Source organism: Polypterus senegalus, chromosome 6 (genome assembly GCF_016835505.1).
Source record: "Polypterus senegalus isolate Bchr_013 chromosome 6, ASM1683550v1, whole genome shotgun sequence".
Classification (NCBI taxonomy): domain Eukaryota; kingdom Metazoa; phylum Chordata; class Cladistia; order Polypteriformes; family Polypteridae; genus Polypterus; species Polypterus senegalus.
The window spans coordinates 30,873,787-30,892,365 of NC_053159.1; the positions used below are offsets into that span (position 1 = coordinate 30,873,787).

General features: G+C 38.6%; 1 protein-coding gene across 1 annotated transcript; it reads left to right on the forward strand.

The window, feature by feature from the left end:
- The first annotated feature begins 471 nt into the window (after positions 1-471).
- On the forward strand, positions 472-17,510 carry taf10 (TAF10 RNA polymerase II, TATA box binding protein (TBP)-associated factor). The gene is made up of 5 exons (XM_039755741.1): positions 472-818; positions 3,214-3,371; positions 9,658-9,722; positions 14,514-14,628; positions 17,276-17,510. The coding sequence occupies exons 1-5, from the start codon at positions 665-667 to the stop codon at positions 17,363-17,365; spliced, it is 582 nt and encodes a 193-aa protein (XP_039611675.1). The 5' UTR covers positions 472-664; the 3' UTR covers positions 17,366-17,510.
- Positions 17,511-18,579: the final 1,069 nt, after the last annotated feature.

Below are 18,579 nucleotides of genomic sequence, written 5' to 3' on the forward strand. Positions count from 1 at the left end.
ATACACAAATCGGTAACATTAAAAGGTTAAAATAAATCAAAGTACATTGAAATTCGATGCTTTCCAATAGTTTATAGTTTGCTTTTTTTTGTTTTGTTTTTTTGCCTTACCATTTTTCACTCCTTCCAATGTATTTACATAATGAGCAATTAGGTTTCAATTGAGTACAGTTTGGCATCTTCTTGGACTATTTATATTTGTGGAATTTACCATAAATAATAAGTTTAGGACACGCCTATTTTTATAATCCAGATTCCCGTTATAAACAAAACAAAACATTTTTATCATTTAAAGAAAATACCAAGAAATTCCGCCAGTCGTTCCGCAATGTCAAGTCCAGGTAAAAGCCCTACTTCCGTCGAATTTGATGACAATTCTGCCAGTTTCCTCCAGCCACGCCCTTTACCCCGCCCCTCAAGGTATAGCCTATCAGATTCAGTTAAGTGCGCGCCAACAGGAACCTTATTCCGACGAGTCGAGTTGTACCCGGACAAATTAGCTTGAACAATTTGTTTGTTTTCCTTGTACTGAAGAGGTTTCGAAATGACTCCTCTACTTTGGTAAAGGAAAAATAGGCATTCACAGTAATTTATTTATTTTTTATTTCATACAGCGAACGATATAAGAAAGTATATAGATATTTGTGGATTTTCCTTTCGTAAAAATGAACGCGGACAATGCGCAGCCCGTGGTGTCAGTCGCTGCGTCTATGAGCTCCTCATCCGCGAGCAGTGCGACGGTGAGCAGTGGCGGCAGCAGCAGCAGCAGTAGTAGCAGCACCTCCAGTAGCAGCGTCGTCTCTACCACATCTGTTACAGGTGAGTGTTTAGTTAAATCTATGAACATCTATGTTGTGCTGTCGCAAAGTCTGATAACCGGACTTTATCGTTCTTCTGGTATGGATTTCTTGTGTCAAGCACTTTACGCAGTTCCTTTTAACGCACCTAAAGTGTTAGAGGTCCCGAGGTAAGAATAACTAATCTAGATACGCCTTGTTACTAAACTTGGCGAGTTCTCTGAGAGATTTGTGTAGTTTGATGAAAATGTTTCCCCAGAGAATTTACAAATGTTAACCATGTTCAAGCTACGTGTTCTTTTCCCGAGCGAGTGTGACAACCTGTGGACAAGGAAGACAAGAGGCATACTTCACATAGGCGCCGGGCCATAATCGTGTTTTCAGTGCTAAAGACTAAAGTACCACTTAACATATGATGTAGTTAAGTAGCATTCAGAAATAACATAAGAACACCATGTGATAAGGAGTAGCAGTGAGTGCACTGTAAACCGCGCTCTGCAATAAGAAAACCAATTACAGTGCACTAGTAGCGTTGTATTGTTTCAGATGTATGAATGTTTGTTCAATATACCGATCTGCCACGGCATTAAAACCACTGACAAGTGAACCGAATAACGTCGATTTTCTCGTTACAATGACACCTGTCCAGGGGAGGGATATATTAGGCTGCAAGTTAACAGCCAATTCTTGAAGGTGCTAGAAGCAGGTAAAATGAGCAAGCGCAATGATCAGAGCGATACTGACAAGGGCCAAATTGTAATGGCTAGGCAACTGGGTCAGAGCATCATCAAAGCGGCGGGTCGTGTGGGGTCTTCCTGGACCCACCAAAATTAGTCCAAGGGAGGACAACTGGCGACAGAGTCACAGGCGCCCAAGGCCGATGACTGTGCATGCTCAGCGAAGGCTAGCTGCAATATTAGGCTGGTGCTTTAAATTACGTAGGTAATCGGCGTGAATGCTGTTAATATGCTGGTTTACTCTAAAAAGTAAAATTTAAAGAATTATAATTTTACATTTTTTATTTAATATAAACATGATTTTCTTGAGAATGAAAAACTGCACTCCCGTCATCTGTAGACATTGTTGCCTTTTTTGTCAGAAATAGTCACGTAAGTATGTTTGCCAACTCCTTCTCATGCGCTTCAGTTGTATTTTTGTCTTTTTGACAACCTGCACATACAAACTGAGTTTGAGGGTGAAATCATGTTTAGGTACTTTGATGTAAACTGTAATCCCCCAAGAGCCACTGTTGTCATTTTGTTTATGATACTGTTGTTCCAGTCTTGAATCCAGAGCACTTGTGTTTCAAGCAGTGGCTAAATAGCGATATCTCACCCCAAAAAAATAATTAAGTGACTGTTCAATTGCTTGGAAACATCATTCACATACATTATTTTTGAGAGTGTATTAACAATTTTAGACTGGTATGCAATTCCCACCTAAGCAACTTCAAATACTTTTGGCTTGTTCATAAATTCCTTTATGGAGAAAAGCTTTTTGATTGTTCCTTTGCTGTACATTTAATTAAGGTTTTACACAACGGTAAGTTATTAAATGCAGGTGGTGTGTACATGTTTGCTTTTACTCTCTTAAAGTTTGCCAAATCTGTGAAATTCCAATTGAGGGTCAAACTTTTGTATGCTGTCTGCAAACTATTCAACTACTTTTTAAATTCTTTAATCAAACAATGGGCAGTAAATTTTTGTCAACTCCCTTTTGTGGAAATTTCAATTAAGGGAGAGGTTCGCAGGGTGGCGCAGTGGTAGCGCTGCTGCCTCGCAGTGAGGAGACCCGGGTTCGCTTCCTGGGTAATCCGTGCGTTGAGTTTGCATGTTCTCCCCGTGTCTGCGTGGGTTTCCTCCCACAGTCCAAAGACATGCAGGTTAGGTGGATTGGCGATTCTAAATTGGCCCTAGTATGTGCTTGGTGTGTGGGTGTGTTTGTTTGTGTGTGTCCTGTGGTGGGTTGGCACCCTGCCCAGGATTGGTCCCTGCCTTGTGCCCTGTGTTGGCTGGGATTGGCTCCAGCAGACCCCCGTGACCCTGTGTTCGGATTCAGCGGGTTGGATAATGGATGGAGGGATGGAGAGGTTCGCAACCTCCGTGGCTTGGAATTTATATTGTCATTTTCTGTTGTTATCTGGACACATATAATTTTAATTGTCAATGTCTTGCCTTTGTTTTCAATTCCATAGATTAAGTTTTTTTCTTTTGCTAATGTATACATCTGAATTTGCCCAAGGGATGAATAAAGTTTATCTAACCTAATATAATGTAATATTTATGTTATGGGGTTGTTCGCTTAGCACTTAAGTAGCAGCTCCTATGTGCATTTAGTGCCTTTTGCATGCTTATTTTTCTGTTTAACTCAACACCATTTGAAAAATATTCATTAAATCATTTGTTTGCATTATTCAGCACCAGCAGTGACGCCAGCTGCTGCTCCTCCATCTGAAACATCTGTTTCCAACGGGGTTTACATGCCGCCTGGTATCACCAATGGAGATATGAAGCCTGTCATTTCTACAACACCTTTAGTAGATTTTCTTATGCAGCTAGAAGACTACACACCAACAGTAAGTCTATTTTTTCCTAACTTAAGTACATCCTAACACAAACCAGTACATAAATCAGAAATTGTTTACTGTGCCATGGACATTTTCCCATGCAATGTTTTTGTTTAAAAATGAGTGCATTTTTAATTAAAGAATTACAGTTGTAGTGTATTGCACTTAAATATAATATCTCTATATACCTCAATTAAACAAGTTAGAAAATGTATGCATGGCATAACATTCAGGTGGAATCTAATTCTTTTTTTTTGTTGGTGTGTGTGTTGCTAAATATTTTTGTAACAGTGAATCATTATCTATCTCTCTATCTATCTCTCTATCTATCTCTCTATCTATCTCTCTATCTATCTCTCTATCTCTCTATCTATCTCTCTATCTCTCTATCTCTCTATCTATCTATCAAATAAAAGTCAATGTATGTATGCATGTTCCAGCATCACGTCCGAACAGCTGGAGCGATTTTCATGAAACTTGGTACACATGTTCCTCATGGGTCGACTAAAAATACTGTAGGGTAAAATCAACCCTAACCCACACACCCCCTTCTGAGTAGGATGGGGGTGTGATCTTGCGGTCTTGTATGCATGTTTATCATCCAGTTGACTCTCAGAATGACCACCAGAGGGCGAACTGGAGGTACCTGCCAGCATTCTATATGTTTGAGCGCCACCACCGCGCCTCTGTTGCTTTTGAAATTAAATAGACTTCTACACGTGGAAGTGGGTCTGTCAGGCCCAGAAGTGAGATGTAGAGTCGGGATGAGGACTCCAGCTCCGAGGATACGCAAGCGAGGCCAGTACACTGGCAAAAGGAAACCTCCTAATAAAGACAGTGCGAGCACTTCGGCAACATGAATCCTTCTAGCAGAGAGATGCCCAGAGTAGTTCTGATGATTTAAATACTTTCTAGGATCCCGTGTTTTTAACAGTACGGGCTTACACAGTTCGTATATATCAGGCGACTGCCAGCATTCTTTATTTTTGAGCAGCACTGCGCCTCTGTTGCATTTCAAATTAAACAGAGTTGGCCGGTTCTGAGCATCAACTAGATGATAACATAACATGATAACACAAGACCGCAAAACAAGCACATTAGTGAGTCTTCATCTATCCATCCATTATCCAACTCGCTATATCCTAACTATAGGGTCACGGGAGTCTGCTGGAGCCAATCCCAGCCAACACAGGGCGCAAGGCAGGAAGCAAACCCCGGGAAGGGCACCAGCCCACCACAGAAAACCCACACAGACATGGGGAGAACCCGGGAAGCAAACCCAGGTTTATTGTTTGTTAATTTATATTTATTTTTAAAGTTTTTTTTTTATTTTTATTATTGTTTTTCTCAAACAATTAAAAAAAAAAAAAAACCTTTATTTTCCTCCCGGGCAACGCTGGGTATTTCAGGTAGTTCAAAAATAACGGCGGTAATAAAATGCAGTTACATGTATTACTTGACTAGATTACCAACGGTAATCGGTTTTTAACAGTTCTTTACAATAGCATGTAGTTAAAAGCATAGTCCAGAACACTTGTGGTGGCTCAGTAGGTTTGAGACTAATACATATTTATACATACATAAATACATAGTACATGTTTCTTACATTTTTCAAAGAAGTACCTTATGGAGAGTTAAAATCTCTGTTGAATTCTCAAGGTAAAATTGTTGGATGCTTTGGACCAGAATGACTTGCAGGTCTGGAGCTCTATCAATAAATTACAATTTTGATTTAATATATTGTGCAGGTATTACAATCATGAGGTAGTTTTTAGTGTAAAGTAAAAATTGAGGATATATTTGTTCACTCTATGCATACACAGATACACTTGCATATTTCCTTTCCTCTTTCATGAATTTCAACATACTAATGAATTCTTTTAGGTTTCATTTAAGCAGCAGGAGACATTAGCTAGTATATAAGCAGCTTACACACACACACATACACACACACACCTCTCCTGGGACCTCATGTATAAACACCATGTGTAGAATTCACACTAAAACATTGCGTACTGACAAAAATTAAAATCAGATGCATAAATTGCGTAAAACCGCATAAAATTTATAAAACTGTGTGTAAGCAAACTTCCACACACTTTCCCTTTATAAGTCTCTATTAACATGAAATGTAACGCAAATGCACGCACCTACAGCCCCAGCCCGACCAACCTTTTTGAATTTGCAAATCAATATAAATAAACTTTTCTTTTCAGTGTTTTATTCAGAGACAGTGGAAACATGGAAAAACTTACTATTTGGTGGCTTAACCTGTAACTACTCGCGCTGGTGTATTTTGTACACCAATCTCGGTTATTTTTGTCCAACATCCTTTTACTTGAACCTACCAGCAGCATCCATCGTCTATCCTTAGCTTGACTCACTGCAAGTACAATGTTGCGATGGTTTCCCTCCATTGTTACCCCAGCCAGTTTTATGGGTGGATGCACAGTTGCAAGTTCCATATAGTGCATTTGGTACACCGCACAGGTACTTGCATATTTATGACAACAATGAGATGTTCTTCTTGCAATGACTTTGTCTGCAAAGAACATTCAACATCTGAAGTGAAATGTAATCCATGTGCAAATCCTGCAGTGGATGAAAGTGTGACCGGTGACAAATGAGTACTGAAGAAGTGGAACAGGTTTATTTCCTGCAAGTCCCAGATTGTGTCATACTATTCAGTAATATTAATTTAATATTTAAATTACTTTAAAAACATGTACAATTAAAAATTATTGCAATATTTGATATTACAGCCTCACAGTGTGCATATAAATAGACATTTTAACATGAGTGCATAAAGTAATCCGAGCGAGTACTTATGAGATGAGAAATGGTGCGAGTAGTTAAGGGTTAAGCAGTGGTATATGTAACAGAAGGAAATTGATGGAATGGTACAGCATGGCAGAGGCACTTGAAAGTTCAAGTTCAGAAAGTCGCACCATGTCCAATATAAAAAAGAAGTGGTCACATATCAAAGTTAACATGTAAAGGTAAGTCATAGCTCACCATCTGGGGGGGAAAAAGGTCTATGTTTAGATTTAAGTCGACATTTTAACTTTAATCTTGAAATTTCAATTTTAACGTTGTAATTTATTTTCCCATTAATTTAGAACATTTTTATCTTAAAAATTGATTTTTATTTTACTAGAGTTTCTCAAACCCCATCATAACTAAAGTAGCACATAAAATGCTTCATATTTGAAGTGTTCCCCGACCCAGTCGTTAAACACTACATGCTTCTTAAACAGGCTTTTTCTCATGCCGACAGGAACACACAGGCAGAGATGGCCACAAAGAATATATTACATTCATGATATTACAACTCGATGAACATTTTTGAATACTGAGATGTATACTTGATATCATTTTCATGATAAAATGCATTAAAGCATGTTTTAAACATATGGGGGCATGGTGGTACAGCAGTGACGATGAGCTGGCACCCCATCCAGGGATTGTTCCTGCCTCACGCACAATGCTTGCAGGGATGGGTGCATCCCTGGATGGAACAATTTATTGCAGCTGTACTGTGTCTGTCAAATGTACCAACCAAATTGCTGTCCTTCCGTTTTTTTTCTCCATGTAACCAAATGCCACACAATAAGCATCTGTAATAAATGTAAAACCAGCTGTAAGCTTAGAATGTGGATTCTTCCAAACTTTTAAGAAACATTGAAAAATATTTGATATACATTTTTAATTATTCCATCCATCCCGGGTTGTGTCCTTCCTAGCAAGCATTGAGAGTGAGGCAGAAACAATCCCCAAGATGGGGCTCGACCTCCTCACAGGGTGAATATCAGCACACGCATGCACTAGTGACATCATTTTAGCATCACCGAAACCAAGGCACAAAGAGGAAACCCACCAGGAAAACATACAAGCTCTAGGCAGCGCTTCCTCTGCACTATCATTCCTCACACATGTTTAATTATTAGCAGTATACATTATTCAAATGAAGCTGACAATTTATCTATAAAACATAATGTACATACTTTAATGCATTTCATCGTGAAAATGATATCAAGTATATATCATAGTATTCTAACAGCACACAGCTCCAAGAGGATAGTTCTTGGAAATCTAATCGACTTAGAAGCCAGTCATCATTATGGGATGAGAAGTCGGTATGATCTGTAAATGCACACACTCTTTTAATTCTTTTATCTGTAATGTCTTCTAACAACGCTAAAGCAGCCATGATAACTGGAATAGTTTGGCCATTCCATGCACCATTATATTGTTACAAATTGATTACAATTTGAAGTTAATTTTGGCGTATTTGATAATGCCCATGTCATGGATACAAATATGGAAAAGAAAGGAAACTGCACAGAAACAGTAGCACTGCTTTGACACTGGATGTCGGCCATTTGCAAAACTGAGCAGAAATTTGCGTATGCACGGTGTGAGGCTGCTGTGAAAATGTGCGTAGCATTACGCCAAGCTTAGTTTTTATACATCTCGACATAAGAGTGGAAAAGGATTTACACAACATTTTTGTCTGTAGGCACCATTTATATGCGAGACTCCTGATGTTTTAAGTAATTTGTATTGATGGTCTGTTTTGCTGTCAGATGAGTAAAAAAGGAAAAAAAACTGGTTGAAGCAACATCTCTCAAGGTAAATGTGGACCCATTAATTATCTAAGAACTGAAGTTGCACACATTGTCTCTCTTCTTTAAGATAAATGATGTTGGAAATTCACCAGTACTTTTCTGGGTGCAGATCTGTGTTTTCAAGTGCTGCTTTTCTTATTTTTTTTTTTTTTTGGTAATATGCTTGTTTTTTTTTTAAATTGCACAAGTCATAAGTAGTTCATATCTTGCAAATAATATCGGGTGGTGGGTAACAATATTAATAGTATAAATGTAAAGGAATAAAAAGAGCAGATATAATGGTGCACCTAGAATTTCTAACCTATATTTTAATATATATAATTATTTTTATTATGAATAGTCAACCTTACAGCTGTCATCTATACACTTAATAATATTGTCATCCAGTTCAGGTTAATGGGGAGTGAGTGCCTATCATAGTGGTGCCAACCTTTGATAACTCACCACTTCGTAGCAGGGCACACTTGTACATGCACATACTTAGTTTACAATTAAGCTGACCTGCACATATTTGGGAACGGGGAAGGGAAAACCTTCACTGACACAGGGTGAATGTGGAATCTGCAATCAGGAAATGCCCGCTACAAAGTCAGATAAGTGTTAGGCCAAGTGATCATCTGCAGCAGTAAGAAAATTAATTGCTCATTATACTCACTGCAAGATGAAATTTTCAAGTCAGATGTAAAAAAAAAATAAAAATAAAAAAATAAATAAAAATCCACATTTGCATGATATTAGTGTACCTTGCCCTATAATGCTGCTTTGAAGCACTAGGCAAAATGCTGCAATAAGATACCTAATAAGTTAGCAGTAGTACAGCATCGTAGAGGTGTAGTTAGTGAAACAGATGAAACAAAATAAATCATTGCTAAAGGAACTGGGAAATAGTTTTGCATGGGTGTTGAAAATCAAACCCCACACAGACCTGTACTTGCTGCTGTTTGTAGTTCACTATTTCTCAATACACTTATACAATAGATGTCCATTTTCTGATGCTGTACAACAATATGTTACTTAAAAAGTAACGTTCCTTAATAAAGTGCTGATTTTGTCCAAACTTATGTTATTTACAACAACTTCAGAGATGTGTGCAGATGCAGGCATATACACTGGCTCTTTGGACTTGGCAATCCAAGTTCTCATAGGTTCATATGGGTTTCCTACCATATCGTGAAGGATGTACACCCTAGGATTGATTGGTAACATTGAAGTAGCCTGTGATGCGAGTGTGTGTGTATCCCGTTGACTCTTACTCCTTAGTCCTCGCTCCTTTACATACAGAAGAAATGGGTGGATAATTAGAAAATGGAACCAGATGTAACAATGACATGTTCTTGCCTTCAAAGAGGAATCTTATTTTACAAATTAAGTAAAACTGTCCAGAAATTACCCCTTAAATAGCCTCCCTCTAATTCAATCAGAGTTAATTATAATATCACACTATTTCGGATACAGTAAGTTATTTGCATCATTTTTTAAATGGTTTTGTTACATCATATTGTTACTACATTTACTGTTACTTACTTTAACTGTTAGCTTGTTACACTTTTAAAGATTTGTTATTATTGTTGTGGTGTCTCTGTTTGTGTGGTGTTCTGTTCTTTTTTTGTTTGTTTTAATACGCCAGCTTTTCCTTATTTGTTATGGCTTTGTCTTTCTCTGTTTAGATCCCTGATGCTGTGACGGGATACTATTTGAACCGGGCAGGATTTGAAGCATCTGACCCCAGAATGTAAGTTGACTGTAGTGTAATAGGGATTATGGGAAGCATATTTGTGTAACAATCGCTTCACAATTTTCCATCTTTTGATTTCTAAATGTACGTATAGCCATTATGCTAAGAATCTCTCCTAGGATTTAGAATTGTTAATGTGATGAGTGGATGGCTTTATCACTGATTCATGCTTTTGAATAATAGTGTTTTGAAAGTAATTTGGAGCAAAGTGAGAACTGCAGAGACTCTGGCAGGGTGTGTGCATGACCAAATCTACTGGCATTATTTTGGTTGAGGAGCAAGGGAAACATCTGTGTTAAATTGGTCCGTACTTTGCGATGATTGCATTGTTTTTCAAAACAAAACAGCTCAAGGGAATGTAAAAATCTCAGTAGACATACCATAGCATGTTGTGCCCATAGACTAAGATGTGGAGTGCTGATGTAGTCTTTAAAAAATAAGTCTCTTGTCACAAGCTGCATGATAGCACCCCCACCTTTGGTCTGTGTTTACTGTGTTTACCTCAAGGATGTTTGTTTCCAAACTAGCTTTCCACCTTCAGTTTTTTACCATCTATGCAACAGTTCCTATGGCAGTCATTCACATAGTACATTTCTATGGTCATCACTATCTCATAAAAAGCAACACACTTAGAACAGACCCCGATGCAGCCTTACTTTCCTTTCAGAACTTTCACTTATCCCACTTACTGTTCTGAACACTTCCTCCTGCATTGGTTAATGTCTGCTGTGATGTTATTTATCCACAATTAATTTTGTCAATGTCCACCTCACCATTTATTGTGGCTCCCAGTCAAATGCCTTTTCCAGATCTGTAGAGCTTTTTTCCCCTCTGCTTGATGGATTTTTTTTTCTACATTTGCTTGGAAACCAAGATTGATCAGTTACCTTCCTAGGCCTGAACCTAACTACATCTTTTAATTCTCAATTGATCGAATAGCACACCTTGTTTCTAATATTAAAGAATTCTCCCATCTAGCACAATTGGGTTACACAGGGCTGTAAGCCATTCAACTTCAGGGTTCTCTGATGCCGTGAACATTTCCAACACCACTTCACTTGAGCCTGCCATTTTCTCCTTCTTCTTCATCTTTAGGGCTTTCACAATTTGCTCTTTGAAAAATGTCAAGTTAGATCCTTCTGTCTTCTCACAACAAACATACTTGTTCAATTTCTTCACCTTATTTGTGAAATTCTCCATGTACTTCTTTCAGGTTTCCTTAATCCCAATTACCACCAGGCATGATGTTCCCTCCAGTATTTTTTTTTCAGGCAATTCCCGCATACTATATTCTGTAACTGCTGTTTACTTCATGATACTGAACACATTACTTTTTCATTCCTTTCACTACACAGTTAAATTCTCACCTTCTAGCGATTTTGTTCTTTCACAAGAGCTTTTCTAGCCTTATGCTTCCTTATAGACCATCTTGCCATCTTTTGCCTTCGTTTGCTGCCAGTCCTAATAACATTTCTTCACCTTTGTTCCCTTCTTTTGTATTGTCATTCCATAATCATGTCACCTTGTCTTTGTATACCCACTTCATCCAACTGCAGATTTCTTTTTCAATCAAACACTCTTCATTTACTCCCATTTGCCATTCAGACTCTTTTCTTATTCTTTTATTTATTTCTCATGTTCTACTCCTTTAGCCTCAATATATTCAACTATTCTTAATACATCTGACGGTAACGTTTCCTGCAACTGAGTGATATTGTGATACACAAACTTCTCCATGATTCGCTATGCATTTTTCATCAAGACTACATCTTCTCACCGACCAATAGTCTACCCTGTTACTTACAGCAAAAGGCTGAAATGTTGCCAGCCTGTTTTCTCCTTCTTAAACAAGTGTTGTACAAGATTATGTTCTTACAACATCAAACTCCAGAATCCTGTTGTCCCAGTACAACCGTTTTCCCCTGAGGAACCCCAGACATCACCCTCATCAGCTTATCCCAAAAGTCATCTTTTTGTCTTTATCGCTTCTGCCATCTTGTGGGAGCATATACGAAAACTACATTCAATAGTCTCTCACTAACAATTATCTTAAGTACAAGACATCACCCTTTTCACCTCCACCCATTTTTGAACACACATACACCAACCCCAGCATCACTGCTTCCTGGGTAGAAAAGCTTATCTTCCACAAATCCCACCAAGAATTCTCTTGCCTTTACATGTCTCAATGCTGTCATCTGCACCACATATATCTGTTGCCCTTTTGTTCGACACTTCTACTTTTCCAATTTTTTTCCTTACTCTTCTTCCCATCATGCTCCCAATATTCCAGGTCTTGGTTCTTATACTCTCTCATTCATATCTTTTGGTCACTGAGTTTCCTTCATCTCTGCAGTGTATCCAGTTTAGGACTGTCATAAATCAGCCTGTGGTTTAGCCAGGTTCTTCATCTTCCCATTGGATGTAGACATATTGATGTGCCTGTGGTGTATTGGGGCTGTAACCTGCCCATGCTTTCTAATTCTCATTAAATGGGGTAATGGAACAGAAAAACACTTTAAAGGCCAGAGACCCCTCCTGATTCAAGCCTCTTTTAATCACCTGTGATGACATGCAAGATGGAAGATGATGCTATTTTAAACCCCCTTAATGATTTAACATTGCATCAAGGTCTTTACTAACTGTAAATTGTGCACCATTTATCTTATCAGTTTTAATGGTGACTCTGTCCAAAACAAGCATACATGTCTCTCTATTATAATAGGACCCTGGGATGAGACATGACTTTTTCAGAGAGATACTTTCATGTCCCGCGAGACAAGACTTTGTGCTAAGAGATTTAACCATGCTCAGGGCTGGAAATAAAAGACAAAGAGTAGAAACAAAGTAGAATGTTGTAAAGAATTCAAAAACATTGGTGCGATACACATGAAGAGCAGGTCAGAGATAATGGAAGTACTAAAATTTGAAAGTCTCAAAAAAATGATAGTAAAGATCTTATTAGTGCAAACAAATGGAAATTATTACTCGGTGAAATAGTGGAACAGCGAAAAGAGATTGAATATTTTGTTTGGATTTAAACTTTAAGTCGGAGACTTGTAGATCATCTAATTCATGTTGCCATCAGAGAAAAGTAGTGTTTGTTCCCAATGAAAAAGCGTATCGGCGAGAATTAAAAGATTTGTTGTTTGTTGAAAGTGAAATCCACATGCGGAGTGGCAGAGACGGAAAGTGGCTGGTGTGTAGCGCAGGCTGGGGGGGGTTGCCGAGTGAAGCCCCCTAGTTTATTTTATTTTATTTAAGTCTATTATTATGTTTGAGGATTTTCAGGCCCTGACTAACCAAAACAACCAAAGAAAAGTACAAAATCATGCTTTTGATTTAGGTAGCTGTCAATTTGTATCCGTTCATCATGCATTGCTATACTTTTTAAGTTTAACAGTAACATTGATATCTTTGACTTAATCCTAGCCAATTATGTAGGCTGATTGCGTATAAACTTTTATTGGTTCTTGTTCAAATGTTACCAGCTCGCAAAAGTTGTAGCTTACATTGACTTGATTGTTTTCCCCAGTGAGCAGGTAAGATGGCGTTGCGTGTGTGCTACTCAGGAGTTGCTCTTAAAACTTTCTTTGTTCTTTGCTTGAAAAATGTGTTGGTGAGGCCAGCAGTTGATGTGGGCCCTGTGGCCTGCACATGGATCCCAATGCAGTGAAAGAGAGACAGTACTGTAAAAATTGTCCTTCGGAGAGGCGTAAAACCAAGCCTGACTGTCTGTGGTCATAAAAGATCCCTCGGCATCCTCTGAAAGCAGTACGGTGTACCCTAGTAGCCTGGTTAAATTGTCCCCCTTGTCGTTTTCCATTCTTGTCACCTAATAACCTCCTGTCTCTAAGTGGCTGTGTCTCTCACTCCTTCTCTACCCAATGACTACTGTGTGGTGAGCTTATTGGTGCATGAATGGCTGCCGTCACGTAATCCAGGTAGATGCTACACATTGGTGATGGTTCCCTTTGTGTGTCTGAGTAGGTTAGAAAAGTGCTGTATAAATGTGACTGCCATTCTGTCCATTCCAGTGAGATGTATAAAGGAGCACTGACTAGGTTAAAAATGTAAATTAACGTGACTTTAGCCTTTATGTTTTATAACTTCAACCAAACCAGAAACGAGTTAATTATGTAGTAAGTTTTTTTTTTTGCTTATATCTGTAAAGATGCATTTTTGCAGCCTCCTACCTGAAGTTACTTCCCTGCTGGCCTTTGAAAACAGATCCTGTACTCGGCGCTGTGGAGTGCAAAAAGCAAGTCGACACCCACTGTCTCCCCTCCTACCCCTCAAGCTGGGAAACTAGAGCATGTGTGAGAGTTTGCAGGGCATGCTAGGACATGATACGCTGCCATCTGAAACAAACCCAGAACTTATTACAAAGAACCATTTTGATCCAGCCCACCAGGGACTAAAGTACAGTACAGCCTTAATCAAATGCTGCCTTTTTTTTCCTCTCAATATTATTAATGTGCAGACTCGTCTTTCTTATACTTCTGACATATAGGAATGAGGAATGGAAAACCATGTTCAATGCAGTTTGCTGTCCCCCCACAGTTGTTAGTCCTGCTTTGTGCAGAAACATTTAATATGAAGTAACAATGCAGTACGACATACTGTGTTAGATGCAGGTCACATGACGAAGCAGTGTCAAGAAACACTTAATAAAATATAGCAGTACCAAATAAAATTGTTTGCTTAGGGACATAGTTAATCTTATGAGATTTCTTAATGTACTAAGATACATGGTGTTAATACATTTTGTTTTTCTGTTAATTGTAGCATTCGTTTAATTTCCCTTGCTGCCCAGAAGTTCATCTCTGACATTGCAAACGATGCCTTGCAGCACTGTAAAATGAAAGGAACAGCTTCAGGAAGCTCCAGAAATAAAACAAAGGTATTGTACGGAAAATGTTCAGGCAACGTAACTAACTTGCATTTCACTGAGTGTTGTTCTGTATAATATGCATGTGACAAATAAAGAATCTTGAACTTTGGCATTGCAAACACTCATAGTGTTTTACAACAAGGACATGGTGTGCTGTGCTTTATTACAGAAAAAGTGGTTGGCCTCGCCGCCTTTGTGTGTTTAATCCTTGTTTGTAATGCACAAGAACAGGGGTGTCCAACTCCGGTCCTGGACTACTGCTGTGGCTGCAGGTTTTCATTCTAACACTTTTCTTAGTTGTTGACCAGTTTTGCTCTTTCGCTTTAATTTCAGTTGACTTGTTTTTTTTTTTTTTCCTTAATCAGCAGCTAAACAATAATGAGATACAAAACAAGCCAACACATGACCAGCTAGCTAACCTGTGTCCATCACACAGTGTCTGAAAGGAAAGAAAGGTGAAGGTCTCAGTAATGGTGATCTGCTCAGGTCCAGAAAGCATTTTGAGAGCACTCTTAGGAAAAAGAAAATTGAGAGTTTTGGAAATGTCTACTGTGGTAGAATGAGAGCAGCAACACGCCATGGAAGTAAGTAACAGGGTTAATGAATCGGCTTCTAACTGAGAAGCTGGTTGGCGTGAAATTGGTTGGAGTTTGAGGGTCCAGCTTAGGTGGTCATGTTTTGGCTCACTTCACATCTCATTTCTGTTTGGGTGCCATTTAAGGAAAAAATGAAGCAATTCAGAGAACTGAATCTTAAAACTTTTCACATCATTTTAACTGATTTGTCTTTTAACAGCAAAGACTGGTCACTAATTAAGTAAAGAGTTAGAATGAAAACCTGCAGCCACAGGAGCTCTTCAGGGTCAGAGTAGCACACGCCTTTTAAAGGACAGTGTGATTGATTGACATAGACTGGACTATCTTATGTGTCTACATACACAGTGCTGTGAAAAAGTATTTGCCCCCTTCCTGTTTTTTTTTTTTTGTTTTTTTTTTTTTGCATGTTTGTCACACTTAAATGTTTCAGATCATCAAACAAATTTAAATATTAGACAAAGATAACCCAAGTATACAGAAAATGCAGTTTTTTAAATGATTTTATTCATTAAGGTAAAAAAAAAAAAAACTATCCAAACCTACATTGCCCTGTGTGAAAAAGTAATCCCCTTCCCCCATGCTAAATCATGAAGTAACTGTGGTTAATCACATTTTCTGGAAAGCTGAGTTCAACCTCACTAGCCACACACCCGGGCCCGATTACTGCCAGACCTGTTGAATCAAGAGATCACTTAAATAGAACCTGTCAGACAAAGTGAAGTAGGCCAAAAGATCCCAAAAAGGAAGACCTCATGCCGCAATCTGAAGAACTTCAGGAAAAAATGAGAAACAAAGTAATTGACATCTATCAGTCTGGAAAAGGTTACAACGCCATTTCTAATGCTTTGGGACTCCAGCGATCTACGGTGAGAGCCAAAATCCACAAATGGAGAAAGCATGGAACAGTGGTGAACCTTCCCAGGAGTGGCCCGACTACAAAAATTACCCCAAGAGTGTAGCGACGACTCATCCAAGAGGTCACAAAAGAACCCAGAACCATATCTAAAGAACTGCAGGCCTCACTTGTCTCCGTTAAGGCCAGTGTTCATGACTCAACCATAAGAAAGAGACTGGGCAAAAATGGCATGTGTGGCAGAGTTCCAAGGTTAAAACAACTGCTGACTGAAAAAGAACATAAAGATTTGTCTCACTTTTGCCAAAAAACATCTTGAAGTTCCCCAAGACTTTTGGGAAAATATTCTGTGGATTGGTGAAACAAAAGAACTTTTTGGAAGGTGTGCGTCCCGTTACATCTGGTATAAAAGTAACACAACATTTCAGAAAAAGAACATTATGCCAACAGTCAAACATGGTGGTGGTAGTGTGATGGTCTGGGGCTGTTTTAGGACCTGGACGACTTGTGAGTGATGGAGCCATGAATTCTACTCTCAACCAAAAAATCCTGAAGGAGAATGTCTGGGCATCATTTTGTTACCTTGAACTGAAGTGCTCTTGGGTTCTGCAGCAGGACAGTTATCGAAAATACACTAGCAAGTCCACCTCAGAATGGCTTAAAAAAGAAAAAAAAAAATGAAGGTTTTGGAGTGGCCTAGTCAAAGTCCAGACTTGAATCCAATTGAGATGCGGTTCATGCTCGTAAACACACCAGTGTGTCTGAATTGCAACAATTCTGCAAAGAAGAGTGGGCCAAAATTCCTCCACAGCGATGTGAAAGACTCCTTGCCAGTTATTGCAAACGTTTGATTGCAGTTGTTGCTGCTAAGGGTGGCTTGGTGGCACAGCCATTATTAGGTTTAGGGGGGCAATTACTTTTTCACATAGGGCCGTGTAGGTTTGGATAGCTTTTTTCCTTAATGAAAGCATCACTTGAAAACTTCATTTTGTGTTTATTTGGGTTATCTTTGTCTAATATTTAAATTTGTTTGATCTGAAACATTTTAATTGTGACAAACATGCAAAAAAAAGAAATTAGGCTGGGGGCAAATACTTTTCCCAGCCTTGTTTTTTAAAGACTTAAATGCCTGAAAGGGACTGTGGGAAGTGTTTAAATGTATTATCAGCTTTTATATTTTTTTACTCAATACATTCTTTACTCCTAGGATAAAAAGTACACACTGACAATGGAAGACCTGAGTCCAGCACTTGCTGAATACGGCATTAATGTCAAGAAACCTCATTACTTTACGTGAGGTTGGAATGATGGAAAAAGCAAGGTATCAAGCTTCACCAAGCCAACATATTTTATGCAGACAAATTAATTTTTTTTTTTTTTTAATTTGTTGAGTTTCTTTGTTAAACTGCTTGTAAAAATTAAAGTTGGGAAAACAATTAAAACCCTTTTTGTATTTTTTAGAATTGCTTATATTTCTTGTGTATTTTTTAATGCTTTGGATCAAGCCCTGCGATTTGGAAATACTGGAGCTAATTTCACTTGTAATTAGTAATCGGCAGTAAGCAAATGTCGGAGAGTTCACTTTGCCGTGAGTTGGGTGACATCCATGACAATGTTCAGGAACTTCATCAAACGTCATTGAAGTCAATGAGGAAAGAGAAACCAAACTAGTTTTGAGTGGGTTACAATGGTCTTAAGTGTCCCTGAAGACTAGGAAAATGCCTGCCAACTATGCTTGACGAATTGCTGTGGCTGAAAATGGTGCACCACTGTACCTCAAACAACAAAAGATGCAGACAGAACAATTACTGCAAACAAAGTAAAATAAATGGCCACAAACTAGAAATCGGCTGACAATATATCGTCTGTCTGTCTGTATGCTCCCTATGCAATCCTACACCCTTTGACTGATGTGGACCAAATTTGGCATAGTTACTCCCTAGGACAATAGTAACAAGATATAGACCACTTTGGAACCCAAGATTTTGACCTCTGGGTTTCTGCTTTAATGCCAGTGTCACCTGCTGACCGAGAGCAATTTTTACAATCCTACACCCTTTGACCAATCTGGACCAGAGTTTGTGTAGTTGCCCTCTAGGACCATACAAATAAGAGAGACCCCCCTTTGGAAACCAAACTTATGACCCTGGGGATCTCAAAAGTGTTTTTTGTTTTTGTTTTTTTAAATTTAATACTGTGTGCTGCTCCAATATACTCTAATATCAATTTTATTGTGCTTTTGCAGTTGGTGGTGGGTGAGGCTTAAGCAGGAGTGGAAGTGCAGAGTTACATAAAACACACTCAAAAGATGGTTTAACACCCGATGTGTTGACTTTTCTTCATAATTTTAAGCGCTACAAACTGGCCACCTTGGACTAAGAGGGTGAGTCAGACACAACAGTGTCCGTGGTTAAAACCCAACAAGGAGTTAACATAATTCTGGAATACATTTGGACCAAAAAAGAACAAATTCTTGACTTGCAAGAACAGAAACAATGATGGAGATGCAGT

What these genes read in the sequence shown, in the direction of transcription:
- taf10 (XM_039755741.1), top strand. Translation starts at nt 665, where the DNA reads ATGAACGCGGACAATGCGCAGCCCGTGGTGTCAGTCGCTGCGTCTATG. An exon ending in CTCTACCACATCTGTTACAG is followed by an intron (nt 819 to 3,213) that starts GTGAGTGTTTAG and finishes TGCATTATTCAG; the next exon opens with CACCAGCAGTGACGCCAGCT. An exon ending in GCTCCAGAAATAAAACAAAG is followed by an intron (nt 14,629 to 17,275) that starts GTATTGTACGGA and finishes CTTTACTCCTAG; the next exon opens with GATAAAAAGTACACACTGAC.